The sequence below is a fragment of the Falco rusticolus genome, chromosome 5 (assembly GCF_015220075.1).
Source record: "Falco rusticolus isolate bFalRus1 chromosome 5, bFalRus1.pri, whole genome shotgun sequence".
NCBI classification, from domain to species: domain Eukaryota; kingdom Metazoa; phylum Chordata; class Aves; order Falconiformes; family Falconidae; genus Falco; species Falco rusticolus.
In genome coordinates, this window is record NC_051191.1 from 15,755,925 (window position 1) to 15,781,030 (window position 25,106).

Sequence of the window (25,106 nt, forward strand, 5' to 3'; positions counted from 1 at the left end):
ATAATTATCAGCTTTTTTTGGGTAATTTTCAACTAGCAATGACTCAGACTTTCTTGTCTGGTCCTCCATGAAAACTGTCCTTTTTGCTAAATGAAGGCAGCATTTGCTGACTAGAGCTCAGTGGATAAGATCCTTTGGCAGCAAGAAGGAGACAGTGCCCTACTTGAACCTACCTTTCAAGCAAAATGCTGGAAAATAGTGTTCAAAATTAGATTTGTAATCTCTGTTGAGCAGGGGCTGTGTCTCACACTAGTTTAGGAGCCAGAAAACAACCTCAATGCTTCTGGAGTGGAATGGTGGCAGCTGCCAGCCCTCCTGACTTGAGCCTGTAAGAGCAGATTTGTGTCACACCTTCTCTTCTAAAGCACTTCCTTGTCTGTGACTTCAAACTTCTCACAGGAAAGTTAACATTGTTCCTCTTACAAGGAGCCCTTTCTAGTGTGGTTACCATGTAACTGTGTGCTTTCAATGCAAAATTATCCAGGGCCAGGTGAGCCCCAGTGCAACGACCCATTGGAGACCAGCAGACATTCAGCCCTGAGAGTAGGAGGTCTTGGAGTCTGCCACTGCCCCTGCTGTTGTTGAGGAGAAGATCCCTCCTCTCCGTAAATCCTATGTCTGAGAAACTCACTGGCCCACAGGTGCCAAACTGGGTCCCTGCTCCAGGTGGGATGAATGGTGCAGAGCAGCAGATGTGCTTTAGGCTATTTTATTGGAAGCTGAAGGACATATCCTCTGTGTGGCTTGGGAGAGCTGGGCGAGCTCTTCCATGCTGCACCGTGAAACTATTCCCAGGGCAAATCCAGCCCCAGGAGTGCTGAGAATCACAGGACAACACCTGCAAGCAAAAATACAACGCCTTGGAGGGGACAGCAGGAGTCCAGCGCAGCTTTGCAGCTGGGTTGCTCCCAGGCATCATTTGCCACACCTAGGAGATTTTGGTGGTGCAGTTAGACCTTGTGAGCATGTCTCTCCGGTTTTAGGGCATCTTTGTGTAACCAAATTATCACTAGAACCAGCACTTTCACAATACTTCACCCACAAATTAAAATGAGGTGAGAAGACCAGCCCCTGTATCACAGCGGCCTCATCAATGCTGGATGAAGTGAAAGAAAATCTACTGAAAGTATAGCACAAGTATTTGATGCACACTGGTTGGTGTAGCTCCTGTGTGCTTGGAAGGTTATCTGTTTTCCACTTCTTATATAAGCCTGTTTACTAAAAGACTTGAACCGTCCCTGCAAATCTTGTCTGTGGTATTCACCTTTGAGGCTACGATCTGAAAAACATTCTCACAGCATTTAGGAAACACTATTTAAGTAGACTGCTAAGAAAATACATGAAAAACTTGATGGAAAAACATATTGTTAGAGTGGTGATTAGCAACTCACTGTCCAGCTGAAGGACTGCATTTATTAGTTTCATAGGAATCTCTCTTAGGTCTGATGTTGTTAAAATATTTTCATTAACCATTTGGATAGTGGAATAGAGGATCTCCAATGGAATAGAGGATGTCATCTGCCATTTGTAGCCCACACTTCTCCAGGAGGGGCTGCAAGTGTGTTGTAACAGAAACAGTATTCAACATATATAATGAATTAGAGAAATGGCCTTAAAAAATAGGACACATTAAATAGCAATATGTACATGGGCAGAAGAAGGAGTTGTACCAAACATAAGTTAGGGACCAACTGACCACATGAGTCCATGGGGCCCCTTCTGTTGTGAAAAAGGACAAATGTGCAAGCAGGAAAATGTATCTGCAAGATGTGCAAAGCAGCTCTGCCAGGCTACTCAGCAAGGGCTCAGCTGTGTGGTTCGATTTTTGGCACTAGACTATGAGAGAGAAGTGGACCTACTGGGTAAAGACAAGAGCAGAGTGACAAGAGTGATCAGAAGCCTTGGAAATCTTAATGCAAGAGAAAATATGGGCAATTGAACTGTTTAGTCTAGAGGAAAGCAGACTTACCAGACATAACACTCTGAACTATGAAAAAAAGCTGCTGCAAAAGGGAAGGGAATAAATCATTCTCTCTGGGGATGTGACAAGTAATGGGCTTAAAGTGCAGCCAGGGAAATTTCGCTTAGACAATAGGAAAAGCCTGCCTGGGATAAAGCCTGCTGGCCAGCAGAGCAGCTACTGGGAGAGGAGTGGGAGCCCCAGAGCGCTCCCCCCACCAAAATGCCCCCACTCCCTGCAGCCAGGCACAGCTGGAGGCACATAAAAAACCTGTATTGCACCCACTGACATCCCACAGGGAGAGAGGAGAAGAAAAATGCCCTGTCTCCATCTTACAACCCTTGCCCCACAGGAGGTACGACAGCCCCTTGGAGAGGCTGCAGTGCAGAGGCTATTTGTAAGCCAGGGCTCAGGTGGCAAGGGGTGACTTGCTGTTTGCAGTTCCCCCAGCTGGAGGGACTAACCTCCACAGGGACATCACGTTTTCTCCCCAGGTGACTTACACAAAGGGCATTTCCACTGATCAGGGAAAGAAAGATTCCCCAGCCCTTATCTCTGTGCCAACTGATCAGTTTATTTTTAACAGCAAGCTGCCATTAGCATTTGTTTGCTAAAAATAAACGTATTTCAAATGCAATTCATTACCTAGCGCATTAGGGTAAAGGCAATTTATGCTTCAGTCAAGAAGAAATATTTTTAAGAGCTAAATTGGTTCATGCAAATATCTGTGGCTTGTACTCAGTGTGTGTGGTACCAGCGGAGATGGGGCTCGGATTTCAGTCGATTGACGGGATAGATCACAAAATTCAGAAAGCTGTTGAGAAGCTTGGTGCAGTATCCTATTTTAACTTAATTAAAAACATGATCGCAATTATGCAACAGAAAAACAAAAGAGAGGTGTGGGGTGTTAGAAACAGTTCTCCCTTACAGCTGCACCACAGCAGAATTGTAACAAATGGGCAGACATGTTTTTTGGGGAAGGGTATTCTTTATTATATTGACCATAATGGCTTCCTAAAACCTAAACATAATTGCTTCTTGCTCACAGAACGGGGAAATATTACAAGGACATAGCTTTGAATCAGAATATGCCAGTGCATAAGGATTTTGAAGTGGGTTTAGATGAGCTGCTGAGCCAGGAGCTGGACGGTGAAGTCTGTTGAACCTGTCCTTCATGAAGCGCCTAGTCCCCTTTTGTTATTTAAGAAATAATTTCAGCTCCCAGAATGTTTTGTGGAAATAAAGTATTTCACGCAAAGCTTGCTAGTTTTGATGACACTTTTAGCAGGATTTCTAGGGCATGTGGGGAATTACTGCTGTGAACCAAGGTTCACAAGTACGAACTGAACCTGAGGCTCACATGTCCCTCTCTCCTTTCCGTTAGAATTCAGAACAGAAATAACATACCATAAACAAATAAAAAAAATGATAAAAAGACAAAATCAACTCAAAGTCTTCAGGTTATCTGGGGGAAAAGCAAAGCTTTTCTTTCCAGCCAGTGCTAATGAGCAGGAGGCAGCAGGTCATGCAAAATCGGGACGGTGTGATTTTACCCACTAGAGGGGACTGCTGCACCTAGAGTTACCCGCTTACTCCCACCAGTACTGGTAATTTCAAAATCACTGGCATTACCAAGAAAATTAATTAGTGTTACTTGTAACATAATGCAAAACAGTGTAAAATTGGAATAGGCCTGAAACCATTACTAAATGTTCAAAATGAAAAAATATTAACTTCTTCGGTTTAGGATCCTTCATTAAACAGTATTTTGAAGTTACCAGACTTCGCTTAAAAAGCGATTAAAATCTACTAGTTTATCTGAAAATTGTGAGCTTTTTTCCTACAGTTTTGCAACACACAGATGAAATACTTCAAACTAAAGCCCAGTCTGTTTAACCTCAGAAACTTTATCTATAAAACACTCGTGATGGTTCACAGTAATTTGTGTTAAATGTGAAAAAGCCAACATCTTGCTGTCCCAACAGAGTTTGGTGGCAGGATCCTTAGCTAATTGCAATCACCTGAAACAAAATGCAGAGAGGCAGGTAAGAGCCCAGGTGTGCTTCCCACCTCCGAAGTGCTGCTGGGGGAATGCCACAGCTGATGGGACAAAGGAAGCTCTGAACGTGGGAGGAAAGCAAGCTCCGATTTCTTCTCATGGACTCTTATTTATACGGTTTTGGTACTTCAGCAGTTCATAGGTGCTTTTTTCACCAGAAACATCCACCAAAGTAGCACAAGTTACAGCACATGTGCAGTTATTGAGGTTTTAGATTCCAGGGATGGGGAGTGAGTTAGCACTGGTTCCCACTGGCAAGGGTGGTTTTGGGATTGGCGGTCCCAAGACTCGGGTTTGAAGCTGGCTGCTCCTGCCACTAGGCTTTGTTTTACACAGCTTTAATTGTATCAGCTCTTATTGAGGGACTAAGACAGCATTGCTGAGAGATGCTCCCCTCCCACTGCGATGCAGCCATAGGTGGGGTGTGCTGCAACACCTCCCCTGCTGCAGTGCTGACCCCGCGGGGGGACCAGTTTGCACCCCTGCCCACCACTGCACCACCTCTCTGGCAATTCCAGCCCACTGGAGAGACAGACATTGATTCTTGATCCTGAAGTAACTCCTGTGGGCCCAACCGGACGGCAGGTTGCTGCTGTCAGAAACCTCTTCTTCCTCCCTTTACCCCTTATTTTCTTCCCTCCCTCCACAGGCAACAGGCACTTTTCTCCCACTCTTAAGGTTTTTGCTTCCTATACTCATCACAAGTTTCAATCTCCTCTGCCCTTTTCTACTTTCCATTCTCTTCTTTTTTATTCCAAGAAGAGAAAAGGAGGGAGCACTGGCATCCCAATTATTTATATGTAAATATTTTCTCTACTTTTGTCCTGATTTAGCAAAACTTGGAGTCCTCCAGGAGCAGGCAAGAGTCCCTTCTATTCCCATCAGGCATCCTTGCAACTTCATTCCTGGCTAGCAAAGCAGTTTACAAGACCAATGGAAAACTGACATTCTTTTATCCCTGCTGCAAAACTTGTTTCTTAATTATGTCCCCAATTCTAAAATGTTTATGCGGCCTTAATCCTCCTAATACATAGCATTTAATATGTATAAAAAGCCTCCTATGTACATCATCTCAGCACAGAATTTCAGTTGCTGGAAAGGCTGAGAACGAATTAAAAAGGGAGCCCTGTGCATGGCAATGAGGTCATTTTGACAGGCTGACTTAATTTTAAATAATAAGGAAGTAATTTCCACCCCACTAAATGCCTGCATTTTCCTGCAAAAATAAACCACTATAGTCAGAAAGATACTCTTGAGAAATGTCTCTCATAGAGATAAGTAAACCAGATAGCAATTAAAAAAGTAAATAAATCATAATTACAATAGTAAAAGGTAGTACTAAGTATTAACGCACTTCAAGCCCAGCTGCTTTGATTGAGTTCTGCTTTATTCCATTAGCTTTATAATCAGAAAAATATCATCATCTGAAGATACGTAGATTTGAGCACAAATACCTCCAGCAGCTAGATATAGCTGTTGTAAGGACACAGTCACAACTGCCTGATGCAAAGAAAAGACCATGAGGAAATAAAAGACATGGGAAGATGTAGAGAAAGAGATCCCTACACCACCACCACTGCCCCAAAACTTCGCGGCTTGAAAATGTAATGTGCTCTGGATGGTCATGTGGAGGACGTGGTTTGCTTTTGTTGAAGCACGTCCAGAAGAATCGATGGTGCTCCCTGTGAGAATCAAGACACTATAATACTCATCAAGAACCGAGAGGGTGATGTTCATCTCTCTCTTCTAGAAGGGAGGATTCATTTCTGTACCCCAGACCAGCCAGGAAAGTTTTCCCATCACCAGCCTGGGAACACAACAGGGCACATGGCACTCCAGTGAGGAAGGTTTGCACCAGGGCATCTGGGTCCACCCTAGCACCAGACTGTAGACTTCACTGTTTAATGAATTATGCACAGGCAGACCTGGTGGAGCCATGACCAGTGCTCCCATACCCTGGGGAGGGCTCTAACCGCCAGACACCTTCCACATCTCTCCTGCACAGCACCGGCAGGGGATCTAGGTCATGGGTGTCTGTGTTTGTATCCATTCCCCTCTTCTCCACCTCTGGGCTGGGGTGTAGGGACCTCTCCTGCGATCTGGACAAAAAAGACCACCTTTTCATCCAACAGCATGGTGGTTTGAACATCCACCCACAAGGTGGGAGATCCTGGTAGAGCTCTAATCCTTGCAATAGCTGCTTGACTGCAAAGTCTTCTCTAAAATGCAGCTTTCTTTGTCCTATAAGTGAAACTGGGAGAAATGGAATAAAAAAACAAGATCAAGGATGACATTGTAGCCTGGTGATGGGGGCACTAAGCTGTTGAAAAGGTGATCTGACTTCCACTCTCTTCTTCCATTAATATTTAATAGTCATTAAATTAAAAGTCAGGGATGTGTAGGATTAACTACAGGTCAGCATCCTCATACTTATGTCTGAATGAATGAGATAGTGTTAGTATGGATGGAAATAAGCTATTAGCAATGAGTGCGGCCAGTATGTCATTAACAGGCATGAATTTAAATGATTTAAACGCTGTCCCTGAGAAACCAAAACAATGAAATTGCTGCTCCAGCCCAGAGACCCACACAAACGTTGCACCAGTGCCGAAACCTCCTCCAGCACAGATGCTCACCGAGATCTGAAACAGTTTGGCACAAATCAGCCCTTTCTGTGGATTTGCTCAAGGGACTTGCGAGAGACTGACACTGCTGATCACTGAGAAAACAGCTGTAAACAGCTTTTCATGCACTCAGAGCAGCGATCACAAAACAGCAGCCTTTGAAGGATGCTGTAACTGAGCCACCTGCACTGCCAGCAGAGGAGGTGAGTGCCTTGCGCAGGAGGATGCCAGGCTCCTGCGGCACCAAGCTGTCAGGCTCAGGTTTAGTTCGCAGAGTCTAATAGGCTGATGGCCAAAGCCACGGGAGTGTCCTCCTGCCTCCCCCCAGCCCGACCCTGTCACCAAGGCATGGAAAAGCCGCAGCCCAACTTCTCTGCTGCAGTTCCGATTTCAGGTGCAACCTGGGAACGTCATTGATTGCAGCTGTTAGTGCAGGATTTCCTCATCCTTTCCATGCTCATTAAAATGAAAAGCAGTCTAATCCCAAGCAGCCCTCCCACATCTGGAGGAACCACACGTGAAGGCTCTGATGGGCAGCTTGTCCCCTCATCCCATGGGCAGATTGTCCCCTTGTCCCTCAGCGGAGGGAGGTGGGCTTGTTTGCCATCTTCCCTGGCGCAGGAAGGGCTTCCCTCCAGAGGGATGCCTGCTGCACTTGACCGGGCAGCTCAGATCTCAAGCACCTTCTTTTCCCACAGTTGCTAAGAAACCACAACAGTCGTCTCAGCTGCTGAAACAACTGTTTAGTATATTTTTTCCTCTGTTTGTCTCATTGTGGGCAACAACAGCTTTAAGCCTCTCAGGACATTCCCTGCGCTCCTCGTGAAGAGCTGGGCAAGCATGATGCTGGGGAGGAGGGTTTGTCCTCAGTAGCTTTCGCAGGAGGACTCCAATTGCACTGGTTGGTTCCATACGTGGCCATCAGGAAGTTCTTAAACTGTCTGCAGGAGTCTCAGAGAAGCTTATTCACAGGAGTCATTCAAGAGCTGTTTCAGCTGCCCTTACAGCTGGTGTTGGTGCATCCACCTGAGTCACCAGTAGCTCCAGCTACGGCTTTGATGAAACCTGTTGTCCAGCTCCTGCCCTACATCAGTGTTGCAAATGACCCTGTTTATCCCTTTGTAGGCCTGGCTCTGGCTAGTGTTTTGCCCACGGCCATCTGCAGGGTCCCGGGCAGAAGGGACGATGCCAACTGTCCTGCAGAATTATGGCTCTCCTTGCTGGAGCGCCATCAGGGAAAAGACCATGTGCACACCCTTTACAGCTGAGAGCCAGCCAGGGAGCCACTGAAGAACATAACCCCACAGGAGGTTATACCTGCTGGGAACACCACCCGGGAGGAAACTCCCACCTGTATTTAGCTGCAAGAACAGAAACAAGTGAGAAAAGAGTCTTGGGCAAAGGGCAGGGAGCTGACCTCCGGTCAAAGCAAAGGTAGGTTTCCAGATCCACTTTGTGTAGTAGTAGCTCAAGGCATTTGCCTCCGGTTGAACAGGACCAGGAGGCTGATGGTAAACCTCAGGGAATAATCTCCCCGGCAGAAATGACTCCGAGAACTTCACTTCTTTATTTCTCTGTCATGTAAGGATTTTTCAAAGTTCAGCTGCACGCTCAATATCAATAGTAGGTCCAACTCTGCAGAGACCTGTGGTGTCTTGGAAATGTCACCTATCAAGATACACAAATAAAGCTAAACCAACCTCAAAATATTAACTACTCTGTGTATTTTCTAATGGATTGCCATTCAACTGGATTCCCATTCCTGGCACAACGCCTGTACATTCTGCTGGTTCCCCAGTGGGCTCGGGTTGTTTTTATGAAGTGGTTACGTGTTGTACTTCGCTCATGTGAAACCTCCTCCTTCCTGATGGAGCTGGGGCTCTGGTAGAGAGTTACAACCTTTTGTCCTGCAGCCTTGGTGGAAACTGGTTGTTGTATCAGCTTGTATATTTTGTAACTCCAGCAAATAAATCTGGATGTTGTGCACCTCAGTAAAACAGAGATCTCTGCTGCGTGAGAAAAAAGTGACACAGCGCTGGCAGCAAGAGGGAGCTGGGCTGAGCTTTTGAACTAAGGATGCTCTGCTGAGCCAGCACTCCGGGGAGCTCCTGCTCTGTGATGGGGGGGTGGGGAGCTAAGGAGGCGTTATTGTAATTGCATAAATATTGTAATGAGACAAATACAGGGTTGGTGGGAACATGAGGGCATGCGAAGGGCAGGTTGCATAGGAGCCAGGGTGGCAGTGCTCCCTGGGGGAACAGGCATTCCTCAGGAGCAGGTAGGTGGGAAAACACAGTTCTCCCTCTTCTGTGTCAGGTCAGACCAGAGGTCTGCTCACCCTGTTCCTTTTTTCTGACAGTGGCCAGCAGTGGATATGCAGGGCAGCGGAGGATGGGGAAAGCCATAGGGATGTTTCCCCAGGATATTGTACCATTCACCAAAATTTGCAGCGTGGGGCCTTCAGGAGCCCAACAGGCGTCATTGCACATAAGCACCTTGCAAGTCTTTCTTCCATGAATATATCCAGCTGTTTCGTGAACCCTTTTAGCACGTACAGTCTCAGAGGGGCAACTACAGGCAAGTGAAGTCCAGGTCACACAGACATTGCTGCTTGCCTGGCCTGAACCCTCAGCCCAAGGCACTGTGCCAACCCCTAAACCACCTTCGTCTCCTGAGGGTGAATCAGCATTGACCTCACTTCAAACTCCCCAGCAGGCAACGTTCACCCAGTCAGTCATTAATTTTTCAGGTGGGGTGTGTGGCTTCGGATTTAAAAGGAAAAAAAGGCTGTTCCCTCAATCCCAACAGCATGGCTGACAGTGATCTTGTGCGTGCCCCACGCTAAAGCAGAGAGGGAGGGTGTCTGCGGGTCATGGAAACAGTTTGCTGCACCTTCTGGTAGTATCACTGATGGTGAGGAAAAACAGGAACATGAGGATTTCTGATTAGCTGGGTAAATGGCCAAGTTGCCTAATTGGGTTCCTCCAGACAGCTGCTATCCTTAGCAAGAAACATGACTGTATTACTCTATAATGGCACAGTGTTTAACAAATCCTGCCAAAGGAATATATGGTCCCTGTTTTTCTATTCCTTTGAGCAAAATATTCCTGTTTTTTCCAAGATGTTTCTATCAGACAATGTTTAAAAACATATTTGACTGACTGACTGGTTTATTGTTCCTGAAAAGAGGCTGGAACAAGCCTTCAGGATGCTCTAATTAGAAAACCAGCTTCTATCCCAACAGGTGGTAAGAGGAGACTGCCATACCCTGCACATCGCTAGGATGAAGTGTTTTAAACCAACTTGGATGATTTTTTTGTGTTACATTTTCTACCTGGGAAATGACATAGGCTATTTGCTGCACTGATACGAACCCCCAGACCAGCACTGGGATGTTACTACCTGGTTCACAGGCTTTTCAAGGGAGTCTGAGTGCAGCCTGTGCTTTTGTTGATGCAGGTAGTCTATAAATACTGCCTGTTGCCTTTCATACAACATGGTCAACAAAGGTTATGTGAAGGAGGCAGTTTTTGTAGGACTCAGTAAACTTTACTATTGTCAGTGACAGAGTTGCCTTTAAAGCTGATGAAAAGCTGTGCACTTTTGTAAGCCTCTGGACCAAGAGCACGGACCCTAGGCATGTAAACTACAAGTTAATTAAATTCTAAGCATGTGAATGGAGCATCATAATATTTTATACGGGCTATAATTAATTAGACATAAAATGTACAAGCAATGCAGTTAAGTTACAACTTGCACATATTTGGCAACATTATTGAAAACCTATTACAAATGGCTTGACAACTGGCAAAATGGAATTAGCCCTTTCAAACCCTCTAATTTTGGATGTCATTTCTGTAGCAACTTCATCTTTCAGAAAAAAGCCCAAATATCCAGACTTTAAAAACTTAACCCTTTTAAGTCTAGTGCGGGGTACCCAAAATCATGAACCACCAACACCTGTAAGTACTCTGGGTCACAGACTTGAACGAACCACTCTTGTGCATGCTTCCTTAAATCATCAGTATAAAATAGCTGTACTCATTTTTTGTGTATTAACTTTGATATGTAATTGAGAAGTCTATTCACCACTCTACAGTGATCTATTTAATCACAACTAATTATTGCTATTGAGAAATCTTTGTGGCATCTCTGATCTTTCTAACTTATTATGAACATTGTCTTTAATCTGAAAATGCACATATTAATTACAAACTACTTCAGAGATGGCTGCTGTCAGGCAAATAATTTTTTGTAAACCAGCTGAAATAAGCTGCTCAGGGAAATTGTGGGGGATACAGTAAATAATTTTAAGCCTCATATCTGGCTTAAGAACCAAATACAAGGTTGAGATGAATGCATATCCTCTGGATGGTGGGTACTAAACTCTGCTCAATACAGTCTACTCAGTATCTTATGGTTATACTGTCACTTTCTTTTAATTTTCCCTCTGGGAAAAAAAAAAAATTATCTGGACATAGACATCCTGAGACACTTTCCTGATCCAAATTTCATTCATAAATTCCTTTTCATTTTTGAGAGGGATCTTTTCTTCAATATAATTTTAATGTATTGCTAGGTCTTTTAGAGACATAATACTCTCCATTCCACATAATTTAGAATGGAGGCAGGAAACACGCAGGGCCTGTGTCTCCCTCCCCCCCCCCCCCCCAAAAAAAAAAGGATGTTTTCAAGCCAATATGAGCTGTGGGTCCCCTGCTACAAAAACAAATGACAGGTGAAGGCTGGCTCTTGTTTACTTCGAGGTAAATTCAAGCAAGGCTAACTTTGGCAGGAGCATGGCATTGATTTCTCCTCCAGCTGCTCCACACATATTTTGTCTCCACAGAGGACCGTAGAGCAAGTGAGTTACTGCATGTGTATCATCAAAGGCAGTACCTCAACGCCAGAGGCAGGAGTAGGTGGGAGTCCAAAGGATGACTTAAATATAGCACAGACAAGCCGGATTTCCCGAAAATGGCTCAAACCCATAGAAAACTTGAAGATTGGTATGGTTTGAAAGTCTCTCTGGTGTCACTGCGGGAGGAGGTTTTGTGTTGCAGGAGGCCTGAGATGGGGGAAGGAGGGACCATGAAGAGGAAAGGGAAATGAGTAATCTGGAGGAAAGGAGGAGATAATCAGGAAAAGCCATAGGAGTAGTTTTATGGCAACTTTCGAAAGGTTGGACCATGATCTTGACAAAGAGGAGGAAGGTGAAGCAGTGAAAGTATTTAGTGTGGTTTGCTAAGGAATCGAAGCAAGGAATTGATTTGAGCTGTGACGTTTTGAGGGAAGACATCGTGAGGATCAAGAGGGCCAGAACAGAGAAGGTCACAGATACTGAGGATGAAGCTATCAGGGACTTACTGTGGGAACAAATAATAATAGATAGTTTTGCAGGACAATCTTGAGGGAATGTCAGCAGGATTAAATAACAGCATCAGTCTGGAAAGAAGAGGGAAGATGGTGATAATGTTTAAAATAACACTGAGGGTGTGTGCTGCCTGGATGCAGAAGCTAATAGGCTTCCCAACTACAATCAGACAGGGTAGGCATGCGAGGTAAGATATGGGGGTCAGTTTTAACTACAGCTGTATAGTTAATGAAACTAACTGGCATTACTGTTCTGGAAAGTGGAGATCTGCCTGCAGAAGAGAGAGGGAGGTATTTTTTTTAAAAAAAGAGGCAAAGAAGGAGACTCCAAGGAAATGAATGATGTTTCCAGAAGCTGACATTGCTAAGGAGAAGGATTTAAAAAGAGCATGGACAACAGCTGCACTGAAACATGTAAGGGAAGAAAGGCACAAAATAGACTTTGGCAGTATAAAGGACAGAGATGAGGGATGTAGGGATAAGGCAAGGCTGTCTGGAAAGCTATCCAGCATCCTGATTTTCAGCCTGGTTGTGTTGGGTCTGGCTGAGCCCTGTAGCAGCCCTCCTAGTGCTGTGCTTTGATTCGGTAGCTAAAAAGGTGGTGCTAAAACTCCAGGGTTCTGGCTGCTGCTGAGCAGGGCTCGCGCAGCACCAAGGCTGCCTCTCCAGCCTTCCCCCCCTCAGCAGCAGGACGGGGGTGGGAAAGATCTTGGGAGGGGACACAGCCAGGACAGATGGCCCAAACTGACCAAAGGATTCCATACCATATGACATCTGCTTAGATATAAAAGCTAAAAGAAAGGAGGAGGGAGAAGGGGCATTAACTATTTATGACATTTGTCTTCCAGAGCAACCACTACGCGTACTGAAGCCCTGCTTCCCGGGAAGTGGCTGAACATCCCCTGCTGATGAGAAGTAGAGAATAACAGATTTTGGGTTTTTTTGCTTCTGTATGCGTGACTTCTGCTATCGTTTCATTAAACTGTCTTTATCCTGATCCACAACATTTTTTTCATCTTATTTTCTCCCCCTCGACCTTCTCCCATTCTGCTGAGGAGTGGAGTGCTGGAGCAGCTTGGTGGGCACCTAGCATCCAGCCAAGGTCAACCCACCACACTGGTGCAGCTCCCCCATGTACAGGTACTCTTGCCCTGTTCAGAAATGTTGCCTAGGCAGCATTTTAGTATTTTTGATATTTGCTGCAAAAGTTTTGCAGGTTGGAGGTGCACGTGGGCAGATCCACTCACTGTGAGATGCATGCTCCCTTGGTCCAATCTGTATCGCACACTGATGCCATGAGTACGTGCCTGGGATGTGTCAGACCTGGAGGTCACAGTGCCTGTGAACACGCCTGTATCCAGGAGAAACATCCCCTTTCTCTGCTCTTAACAAATGTCCCTTTCCCACATATCTGGGCAGAATCAAATTTTACAAACCAAAAGGATTATGTGCTGGATATTGCATGTACCATTGATTGTACGTAACTATGCACCTCTGATCTCAACCAGGGACCATCTGACCCACTGATTTTGGGGTGGTTGGGTGTGCCATGTCCTTGAGTCAGGCATCTAAAGTCTGTTCCACAGGGTTTATATGATATTCAGCCAGAGGCGAGCATGCTCCACACAGAGATACGCTATTGATAGCGAGATGTAATGACTTAGATGAAATCATTACTTATCCTTCCAGTAAGTTGTGTCCTGATTTAGTAACAAATTCCATTTGTAGATCATATTGTCTCCGGTGAGTCTGCTTTACAACAGCAGTGCAAACAAATTAAAAAAGTTTTGATACGCTTTTATCAAAGATCTGTCCCTAGTGTCCTTTGATTTACTTCTTGAGATCTCCTCTGGCACGAACTGGATGGAAGCAATATTTTCTCCCCCTCAAAGCTGATCTGAGCTTAAGCACCTCTGAGAATATATCAGCTTTGCCTTCAGAGCTGGCTTCAGGCATTCTGGAGAATGACTGCCCTCCCCTTAATATATAACAGGCTGAGGATAGCTGTATGCCTTCATTTCAGGAAATTGCTTTTTTTATGCATTTCCTTGGCATCCAGATGGTGGTGCCCTGCGTGTCCCGAGCCAACACCAAAATGAAAAAAAACCCTGCTGCCCTTTCTTGCTGGTTGACAAAGGGTGCTACAGAGGTACCTGGTCTCCTTGCCTTTAACCACCCTTCCCTCTCTGGTGAGTACCAAAATCAAACAACAGATCTCATTTGTCAGCAGGGAAAGATTTTTGCATTTTGCGATTTTTATAATTCTGTCACAGAGATTAGGGATGGGAATAACCTCGTAATTACCCTTTACACCACTCCAAGTCAGTTGAAGATGGTTCTCTACAGCAGGAGGTATGGTTTCCAGTGCACATTTTGGTATGAAACAAATCTGGAACGGGGAAATCACTGGTTCCATGGGCATCAGTATAGTCTTTTCTATCTCTAGTCTTCCAGAGGATCACTTTCTGCTGAAAATGCTGTCATGAAGAAGATGAGCATTTGTGCTCATAGTGCCAACGTGATTATCAGTGGGACTACAAAAGGGAAATGTATCTTAAGAAATAAGAAAATGCTCCTAAAGATGAGCGTGTAGAATGACTGGAAAATCCAGAATAGCCATTTGTCAGGAAGACAAGTAAAGGGGCATGTACAACAGCATCAGTCAGTTCTAGCTCAGCTCACGGATAATAACTTCCCAGGTTAATACATTGACGGGTTGTAAAATGCTACTACAGGTTTCTGCCTGCTAAATTCTTTAGGTAGTCTGAATGCCAACAACACACAGCAAATGCAACCCTTAAGACAGTGGATGACTTCTGATCCTTTGGGTAGGTTTGAGGATGAGTCATTCGGACCTGGTTCCAAAGCACAGTGGTCCCCATGGGACTGAGAGCATCCACTTGATGCAGGAGTCCCTGGGGTAGGGCAGGCTTTAGGGTTGCAGATACCAGCACAGCCAGAACATGTGGGGTTCAGACACAAACCCAGCCAAGCTGTCTTCCATGGCGAGCATGAGAGAGAGACCCTGTTCTTGTCTTTGTCCTGCTTCAGCTCTTCATGGTCTGCCTGATGGCTGTTGGCCAGCCTTGGAAAAGATTGGCATTTTGGGGCCTCGTGATGCAGAAAGGTTGGCCAGCCCTAGTGAAGGATTGTAACTGTGCTCTGCTGAAGGAAGGAAAGTTTGAGGTTGGCTGAGCTTTTCAATGTCTTTGATAAAGACCCTACAATTTTCACACGTCAGCAAGTTGGATAGTCTTTGGGCAAGGGAGGCATTGGTATTCCACTGGGCAGATTTCGCTTTCTCAGTCGTCCCATGGGCTTTCAGGAGCAAGTTGGTCTGTGGCCATCAGCCAGCAAAACACTTAGATGAGAGCACACCTCTCAGTCCATGGATCATCCTGCTGAATTTGTTAGGGCTCCTTACACACTTCCAGGAAACAATGTGCTTTGCTGGGTTGGGTCCAGCTTCTCTCTCATGTCCCCATTTGTGTAAAACTCCTTCATATCCCTTGAAGCCATATTGATATGCTGGATGGGCTATGGACACTGCCTGGGAATGCACTGCTTGCTTGAGTCGCAGCCACACTTCTGAAAATGAGTAAGTAGGGTATGCTTTTGCTTAAAGTTAAAAAGCACTGTTCTGGGTTACAAGCAATATGAGCATCAGGAAAAGGAGAGCTGTGCCTACGCACTGTTCTGGTGAGAAACACATGTACTCATCTTTACTCCCCAAATAATAACACTTTGAGCTCAAAGTTGGCAATGCTGGAAGTGATCACACGTGGCTGAAAACAGCAGGTGGGAGCGGAAGAAGATATGGAGTGTGTACCTTTTTTGTCATGGAGGGATCACAGAACCCCAAAGGTGGCACTGCAACAGCAGCTTGGGCAAGCATGACGGGATGAGGCAAGTGGAAATGTTGGGATAGAAGACCTTGTGGAGATGACAGAGACCAGCATACATATCTAGCAGCAAAGGACTGCCAGGGTTTAGGGCATGAGACAAAAAACGTCCTGATGAGGGCATGGCTAGCTTCACGGTGCAGAGAATATCTAAACACAGGGAACAGAGGAACCCAAAGAGTAGGCAAGTGAGCTGGCAGTGATAATTTCAGAGAGCACTGGCTTTTGCTTAATGCTGCTGTTGGGCAGATGAAGCAGCAGGCAGTAGCAGTGTTGACAGATTCACAGCCACCCAGCATCACTGTGAGGAGCTATGTCCCTGCCTGGGAAGCGCAGAGGGTTTCATGGTAAATCCCAAGGCATGTGTTCCTGTTAATGAAAGAGGAGAGATGTTGGAAATAAGTCTCCTAATCAGACATGGTCAGAGATGGGTGTGGCTGAAGGTTGAATGAAACTGTAGGAGACCATTTTGATCAATGATGGCAATCTGTGATTAATTTTCTGAGGATTTAACCTTCATGGGAGGGATAAAACTGCACCGTAGGTCATTAGAAAAACTAGTCCCATCATTTGCTCAGAACGATATAAGTGGAGAAGGTAACTTGCAGGATTTGGTGAAGGATGGATGCTCTGAGGCTCAAAGAGGAAGGCAGCCAAGACAACATGGTTTGCAGAAGAACACATGAGAGCATGATCCAGTGGGCCATGGCAGCTGGCTCTGTGGCCAGTGCTGGAGTTGGCTGAGTATGTAATAGCTTACGCTAACAGGCAGGAGCAGTGTGCGTGGACTTACACCCTTGTGTGTATGTGTGCAAGAGGGAGATGGTGACCTGCAGTGGTTCTTCAAGTCTGTCTTCTCTTACCGGCAGATTTGTGTCCTGGTGTCAGCCACTTACACATGCGCATAATTTAGAACAGTGATTAAATTTTGTGGCTGAGGCTGTTAACATCATTTAAAATAACAGAATCATATGAAAACACGGCAGGAGATAACTTCAGGAGGTCATGCAGACCACTGCTTGTCCCAAGGTAGGCTAATTGCACCAGTGTCACTTCCGATGTGTTTGAATAATTTGTCCCTGAGGCTCTCCAACACTGGAAACTCACAGTACCCTTACGGAATTGTTTCTGGGTTCACTTTCCTCACTGCTGAAAAGGCTGTGGGATTTTTGTCATATCTGATTTGAATATTTCTTTCTGGAATTTGAAACATGCTTGCAGGTGCTATTATCCATATACAGGCACTGAAAACCAAGAATAGTCACTTGTTTATGGACTGCTCCCTCCCACTTGTAAACTAAGAGAGCTGAGCTGGAGATGTCCCTGCCATGCAAGGGAAATCAGTGGGGAAAACAGGCTTCTTCCAGCAGCACCAGCCTGGCAGAGACCAGAGATGGTTAAGTAAGGACATCAGTGTGAAACAGCAGGTTATACAAGTGAATAGACTGAAACATTGCATGGCTCAGCAGTTCTCTGCCAGATACAAGGGTCTGAGAGACGGCTGGTTGCAGCAGTGGGGGTCAGAGAGTTGAGAGGAGGGAGTAGCAACCTGGGGAATTAGCCCAATTCAGGGAATCTGAACTTTGGACTAAGAGTAGTTTAGGGGAAGAAAACAGGAGCAAAAATGCTTAATTGGGTGCTTTGGGAGGATGGACTATTTCTTGTCACAGTGGCACAGTGCAGCAAGACTCAGGCAAACTCAGGATCCTTAAGTGGTGCTAGAGATGGATCTGTGAGTTGGCCCCTATCAAAAATGATCTGTGGGACATCCATTTACCATGCGCAATGGGACGTCCATTTACCATGCACAACAACTGTGGGTAGATGTTGGCTGTTGTTTTGTTTTGCTGTGCAGGAATGCAGAAGGTGGGTCTTCTAACAGCAAGGGGAGGAGGTGGGAGGCTATGGGGTGGTCCAGCTCTGCGTGTCTGTCATGGCTCCAGCTTCCCTGAGGAGACGTATTTCTTGGGGAGTGAAGGGGCTCAGCTTAAGAAGGAGCATGGTGACTTTTTGGCAGGTGGGAACAGCGACCTATGGTGGTGCTCCTGCCTCGGGGCGTCAGTTGAGTATCAGAGGCTCTGAGTGCTGGTGGGAACTCACCAAGGAGGAGGAGGCAGGAAAATCCCAAACCCATTACTGACTCCCTTTCTTTTCAGCAACCCATCCCCAGCACTAACCGTATCTGAAAATACAGCTTCCAGGCTTCCTTTGCAATGAAAGCTTCTTTCAAAAAACAACCTTGCTCTGTAGAGACTTATTTTGCCAGCCCTATTTTTCCCTAGCTTTGAGTTCACTATTGACGTTAATTAGGACTTCCTTAGCCTCATTAGCCTGGTGTTTTCCTTTGTTACTGAGAACGGTGAAGGTGACCTTGCTTGCCATGTGGATTTTCTCAGCTCTGACAGTCTAATCATTAATGTCTTAGGAACAGAGGTAGGGTTCTTACACGGGAAACTTGAGAACAGCTATAAAAACATCATGTAGACAGCTGTCAGTGTCAGCTGGCGTAGTTCCAGTAATTCAGAACTAGATGTGTTTCTGATAAACCATCCTGTTCTCACACAACACATGCTGTAACTCCACACGTATTACACACATTGGGTGCAATGGAGTAAAGAGATATTTTTGATGCATGACAAGAAAATACAGCAAATACCTACACATGTAGCTCCGTTGCACGTGGCTGAACTGGGTATACTGAGAGTAACAACCAGCATTTGATAATCTCCATTTTATTATCCAGAAAAGTGGAACAGTGACCGGCGCACTGATCTCTGGTGATCTGGTTTCAAATCATAGCTTACAGCATAGCAAAAGATATTTTGGTGGCTTCATGCTACTCCCCACCCATACAGCCAGGAAATCACAGAATCATTGACAACTCTAAGTAGGAAGGGACTTCTGGAAGTCATGTATTCCAATTCCCTGCTCAGAGCAGATCCAACCAAAGCAGGTTGCTCAGAATAATGTCCAGGGTAAAGTTCTGAGTACCTCCAAGGAGGGAGATGACACTACTTTGCTGGGCAATCTGGTCAATATCTGACCAGCCTCATATAGCAAAACCTACAGTGTGCTTAAAATATGAGTGGCAATCCCAGGTGAACAGAAATCCAGGCAGGGAATAACTGAGTTCTGCCTCCCAACACCAGGCAGCAGAAGAAGACCTCTATGTTTCAAGATGCTGTGATTGGTCTCACCTTCATAAGCATTACATACACTACGGTTAAAAGAAGTATATAAACACAGGAGAACATCGCATTTGCCCATAGTAGTCTCTTTTAAACAGTACTGTGAAACATAACATTTTTAATTCCAATGTGTCATCTGTCACACGAAGTTTGAGAACAGAAGCGTCGTCACAAAGCATTCCCATTGCAAAGGCACAGAGGTGGGTAGCAGAGCCATACGCAGCAGCCAGCTGCACCGGTGCCAGGCTTGACTTCTAAACAAGGCAGACGGGGAGCTGATGCTTTCCACCGGCAAGCACAGAAGAAGGGTCGAGACTGTTTCTGACCCATCTGAATTGCACACTTCAACATTTCTACAGTGTATTTCTAAACAGCCGTATCCAATGGGGCCCTGATCCTCGTAGGTACTTCTGAACATAAGAATAACATACACAGCTTGCAGATTTGCCACTAGCAGCTGCCACAAGCTCCTGAAAAACGTGGACTATTAAGACTATACAAAACCAAAGCTGGGAATATAAATATCAAACGAAATGCTTACATGTTGCTGAACATGCTGCCTAACATCAGAAACACGAGACAACAGCAGAAAGCCATGCAACAATCTATTTTGGCAGAAGCGCGCAAACATTTCACAGCTTGTCTCCTGGATGCCATGCGCACACTTACATTAGTCAGTGTCACACTACCTTAACTTGTTTTAAGCATTTCCATCATCTGTGAGGTAGGGAGGGAAAAACAAAATAGTTAAGGTAAAATCAAATGAGATCTTGCACATCGTAGTATAATTTGTAAACAATTTCATTATTGGCTGTAGTGTGGAGAGTGCCAATGGTTCAGGCTTCTGCCTCAATGTATCCAACAGGGAACTTTCTGAAAGCCAGGTGAGCGATTCGATGGGTTACTAAGAGATAGATGAAAAAACCAGGATTAACAGAGGAGAAAGAGTGACAGAACATGAATAAACACATAAAAAAGCAAAGAATTTTTGTTTTACTGTGGGTTTTTTGCCGTCACGACAGAATCAAAACTCCCAGTAACACCTTTTGATCAGTGGGCAATTCTAAACACTACGTTAATCTGGCTACTTCAAAAACATTTGAAAACAGATGCAAAATTAAAAAACAAACAACCACAGATCAGAACAATCAATGAGATCAGAGATAAAACTACATCAGTTATCATCTCAGTATGTATGGATCTACAGAGGTCTTTCTTCTAGATAAGAAATTACAGTAATAAAATGAAAATAACACATGCACATCTTGGTGACACATTGCTCATCATTTTTTATCATCCTTCCAGAATCATAGGTATCCTTTGAAAGACCCAGTCTACAAATCCTTATACACACAAACTGTCCTAACAGCTTAGATGTGAAAGGCAGCCACGTGTTGCGCTTTTAATTACGTACCCACAGAAGCCTGCTCTGGTGAGACCTTATGCCCACGATGCCCTGAGAAAGCCCAGGGGAACCTAAAGGTACTTTGGATCTCAAAGGGCTGTATCTTCAGTCACCCACTCCTATAATTTATTGTGAATTTACAGTACTTTGTGTAAGTGTATAAACCTTTCATGTCTGATGAGGACAGATACTGAAAGTCACCTGCAAGCTGAAAAATTTGTATCCAGAAAAAATCTTTACTTGCACATCTATATGTTATACTGCTGAACAGCTAAAAATCCATAACAAGCATGGAAGGAACAAGAGTCTCTCCTGAGGGAGTGGCAGAGTAAACAATTGGTCTAAACTTGTGCTCTGCCAGAGAAGCCTCAAAGGAGATGCTAAAACAGATACAATTTGAGACACTACCTTAAAGCAGTAATTTCTTAACTAAGAACACAGAGCAATGGTTCCATTATTGCTTGAAAACTGTTTTGAAAAGAATTTAAGAACTTCAAAGTGGATTTGATGTATAAATCACAAACAGCCAAAATAACATCAGAGTTGTGTTTTCTAGCTAGGTCTAATGTAGAAGCACTGTAAAATACAGCAGAGAAATTAGACACAGTAGCTGGAAATATTTAACTGCATTGATTAACTGATTGGCATGTCAGTGGTGAAAATATATTACCTTTTCTAAAGATTCACAGTAGGCAGTAAGAAAAACAGATATATGTTGGTATCTGTGTGTGTGTGTGTGTGTATATACATTTTTTTTAAAAAAAAGAATTTGCTGCATTTCTTTTTTTCTTGGAAGCTGCGACTGTTCGTATCCTGGTACTGGAGTGCCTCCATGGACTTGCCTCCTACCATTATTTCAGCAATGAAACATGGAACAGAAGTGCTGAAGAACACGCACACTGGTTGAGTACTGAGATACAAAGCAAAGCGGCTGTCTTACAATGCTGGGGGAAAATGAAGTAAAATAGCTTATTAAACAAGTGATACTGACATAATTTTACTTTTTTCCCCTATTTTATTTTGATCCTTCTGCATTGCACGAGCCAACGATCAGAAATTTGTAGGGACGTAATTGTGCTTGGCTCCCTGCCTCCCTCTGGCACATTGCGGCTACGTGGAACCGATGCTGTTTCGTGCGGATTAGGCGGCAGTCGCTACCTTTCAGCAGCATTACACCAACTGGAGACACTTGCGAAATACCCTAGGAAAACTGAGACCCTATTCAAGTGCTGACGAAGGCTTCCACGCTCCCCATGCTCTGCCTTTCCTCGGACAAGGGAGCTTTCCCCAGCATCGCCTGAGGATGTCCCTGCCTGTCCTGCCCCCCAGCCATGCCATCCCTGCAGCCACCAAGGGCTGAGGGACATGCACTCTCACCCCTGGGATGCTGGGGAGAAGACCCAGGCGAGCTCAAGTGCTTGTCACCTGTCCCATGCGCCTTGGTTTAGGCTCACCATCCCCAAGGAGATGAAGGGTTCGTTATCACCCAGTTAGTGTAAAACATACAGAAGTAAAGCAAATCTCCCCATTCAAACCTCTTGGGGAATCTGCACCAGTTTATTGTCCTGGGCAACACCTCCTCTCCACAGGAGACTCTCCTGCCATCCTCTTTGGTCAAGGACTGTTTCGCCTCCATACAAAAGTAAGTATCATGTAGCCATAGTAGGGATAGTTTCTGGCCCTCAACTGGTTAATAAGCAATGGTTTCCTTTGGTCAGAGGTAAAACTCTTGTCCTTCCTTGAGTTCCCCCTTGGCATCTTTCCTTGAGGGACATACCTTTCATGAACCTTACTTTCTTCACCCCAAAATACACATACAATATAGGTTTCTAAGCAGGTGAAGTGTATGTAGCTGGTGGCTGTCTCCTTGTTGTGGTTTAACCCCAGCCAGCAACTAAGTACCACACAGCTGCTTGCTCACAGCCCTCCCCCAGAGGAATGAGGAGGAGATTTGGGGAAAAAGGTAGAACCTTTTCTGAGATAAGAACAGCTTAATAATTAAAACAAAAAGCAAGGAGAAGGAGAGGGAGAGAGAAATTAATCCAAAAGGGAAAAACTCCAAGCGATGCCCAGTACAATTGCTCACCACTCACTGACCGATGCCCAGCCAGTCCCCGAGCAGTGATCAGCACCTCCCTGCTAACCCCTCTCCCACTTTATGTACTAAGCATGGCATTCTGTGGTATGGAATATCCCTTCAGCTAGTTCGGGTCAGCTGTCCTGGCTGTGTCCCCTCCAACCTTCTTGAGCACCTGCTCACTGCCAGAGCATGGGAAACTTGACAAGTCCTTGATTTAAAGTAAGCACTACTTAGCAACAACTAAAACATCAGTGTGTTATCGAGACTGTTCTCATACTAAATCCAAAATAAAGCACTGTACCAGTTATGAGGAAGAAGGTTAACCCTATTCCAGTCAAAACCAGGACGCTCCTGAACAAGACCAGCCATTAGAATGACCTAGCGCTTCATGGTGAACTGGGAAGACCAATCCCCAACCTATTTCCCTTGGTAAATCATGACAATGTGCATGAGACACTGGCAGGCCTGGGGCCATCTGGGCTTATGCACACATCCATGTTTCAGTTGGGATCAGGAGAACATTTCTGAGGTGAATTTCCCATTTACTGTGCTTGTTGCAGCTGACAATGGGCAATTGTGGGGCCAAGTGGGAGCTTGCCTGGAATAACATCCTCTTTCCACCACGCCACTGGCACGGACATAGGGCCCCCGCACAAGCCGGGTCACCCTGCAGCCCTGCTCCGACTCTTAATGCAGACATTGCCTGAGTAAATCCCGCTGACTTGATTGATCCTGTTCAAATCAATGCGATTGTTTGTACAAGCAAAGTTGATAGATCCGGCCCTCAGTGGCATTTATCCACCGTATTATCTGACATACAAATCAGCTGCTTGGGGCAGCAGTAACTGCTTTGTTACCACTGTGAATTTAGGAAAAATCTATTAAAGTCAATGAAGAAAGTACATATTTACAGTGCAATAACTGGTATCAGCATTTGACTGGTTTTATTTAGATGTGTAGAGCAGCATGGAGGTAGTTTAAAGAGGTTCTTCTGTCTTTTGGCCTCCTCGAATTTTGGGCTATAGGAAGAAATAATCAAGTCCATTATAATCCCTTTCTTCCAAAATATCATATGCATGGGTGAATGATGCATTTGGTTATATAGCTGCAAATCTGCATATTGCTGTTTGTGCCCAGTGACAAAATATTCTTTTAGCTTTTGTAACGATTACAGTAAAATTCTCCATGATGTATATCTCCAGAAGTAGTATTTTAATCTAAAAAATACTGATGACATCTTGCCTATGGCAATGAACAGGTGTTAATACAACAGTAAAGTGTGTCCTGTATTCTTAATTAGTCTCCATTGATTAAACATGCAGATTATTTACAAAAAGTGTAACGCAACAGAAAGGAAGAATAATAACTAATGCAATGGCTGTATTCCCAGGATCACATGCAATTCATCTTTACTAAGCTAGCTGAGCCTCTATAATCTCAAGGCATTTATGAAATAATAGGGAGAGAGCTTTAGGTTAAGCATATTTAGTATAAAAAGTATTTGATTAATTTGTTTCTTATGATGAAATTCTCCTGTTCTTGAGGGAAAAGGAAAGTGCTCACTCAATGAATTAAAGCCACAGAGACATCTTGCAGTAAGATGCAAGAAGCCTTGTCAGATCACTAATAGAAACAATCTTTATGACACTGAGATGTTGTAGCTTATAATTAAACATCACAGTCCAGCCCCTGTAACCTGTATCATGCTTACATGCCCTATTTTACACGTCACAGCAATTAGTGAAACATAAAGTATATATTTAGACAAAGGCTTCCGTCTGGAGCTGGTGATGTAGTGACTCAGCAAGGCATCATCAGAAGGTATTTGCTAGCGCTAAGTCTTTGCACACCTCTGTGGGGGCTAGACCTGTCAGATTAATACAAGGGGCTATTTTTGTAACATCCAGAAAATTTCTGCTGTACATCAAACTGCACTAGCTGCTTATTTTAGATGACAGCAATTCATACATTTGTCTTGAACAATATAGTCTTTAGCACTTTTTGGGTACGTACATCTCCTAAAAAAAGAGACTTTCCTGTGAAGCATTTTGTAGAAGAAGGGCTTCCAAATTGAGATCATCAGAGAGATTTTCATCGGGTGCTTCAAACGTGCCAGTGAATTAAGAGCGCCTGTACCGAAGGTAAGTAGCAGTCATGGCGACAGGCTGCCTGGGTATCAAGGAGTACTCCGAGCACATAATTTGGGACAACATGAGCATCTGGATTCATGACCTGCTCTCTTCTGCTGAGCTGTGGTTTGGCCCTGGGCAGTGCTGAGTGCCCCCTGAAAGAAGCCATGGTCTTCAGCCAATCTAGTCTTTTATTTATAGCGTTTATTTTTTTCTCCCAGCAATGGAAATCTCACTTCCCTCCTTCCCATCCACTCAGTTGTTTTCGTTCTGGAAAATAACTTTCCTGAAAGCCACTGTTTCCCCTGCAGGTGTTGATGCTGGATCACATGAATGTGACACACACAGCCTGCTGCTAGCAGAGGGGCTGTATTTACTTTCTCTCG

General features: G+C 44.7%; 1 protein-coding gene across 2 annotated transcripts in view; it reads right to left on the reverse strand.

Annotated features, from left to right (window-relative positions):
* LHFPL3 (LHFPL tetraspan subfamily member 3) overlaps positions 1–25,106 on the reverse strand; it is a 252,163-nt gene that overhangs the window by 16,598 nt on the left and 210,459 nt on the right. Inside the window, exon 3 of one of the 2 annotated variants that reach the window (XM_037387422.1) lies at positions 19,776–19,823. The exons of the other annotated variant lie outside the window; for it this stretch is intronic. Coding sequence (XP_037243319.1) covers positions 19,807–19,823 — 17 coding nt within the window. The 3' untranslated portion in view covers positions 19,776–19,806. The remainder of the gene's footprint in view (positions 1–19,775; positions 19,824–25,106) is intronic. 2 annotated transcript variants of the gene reach the window in all.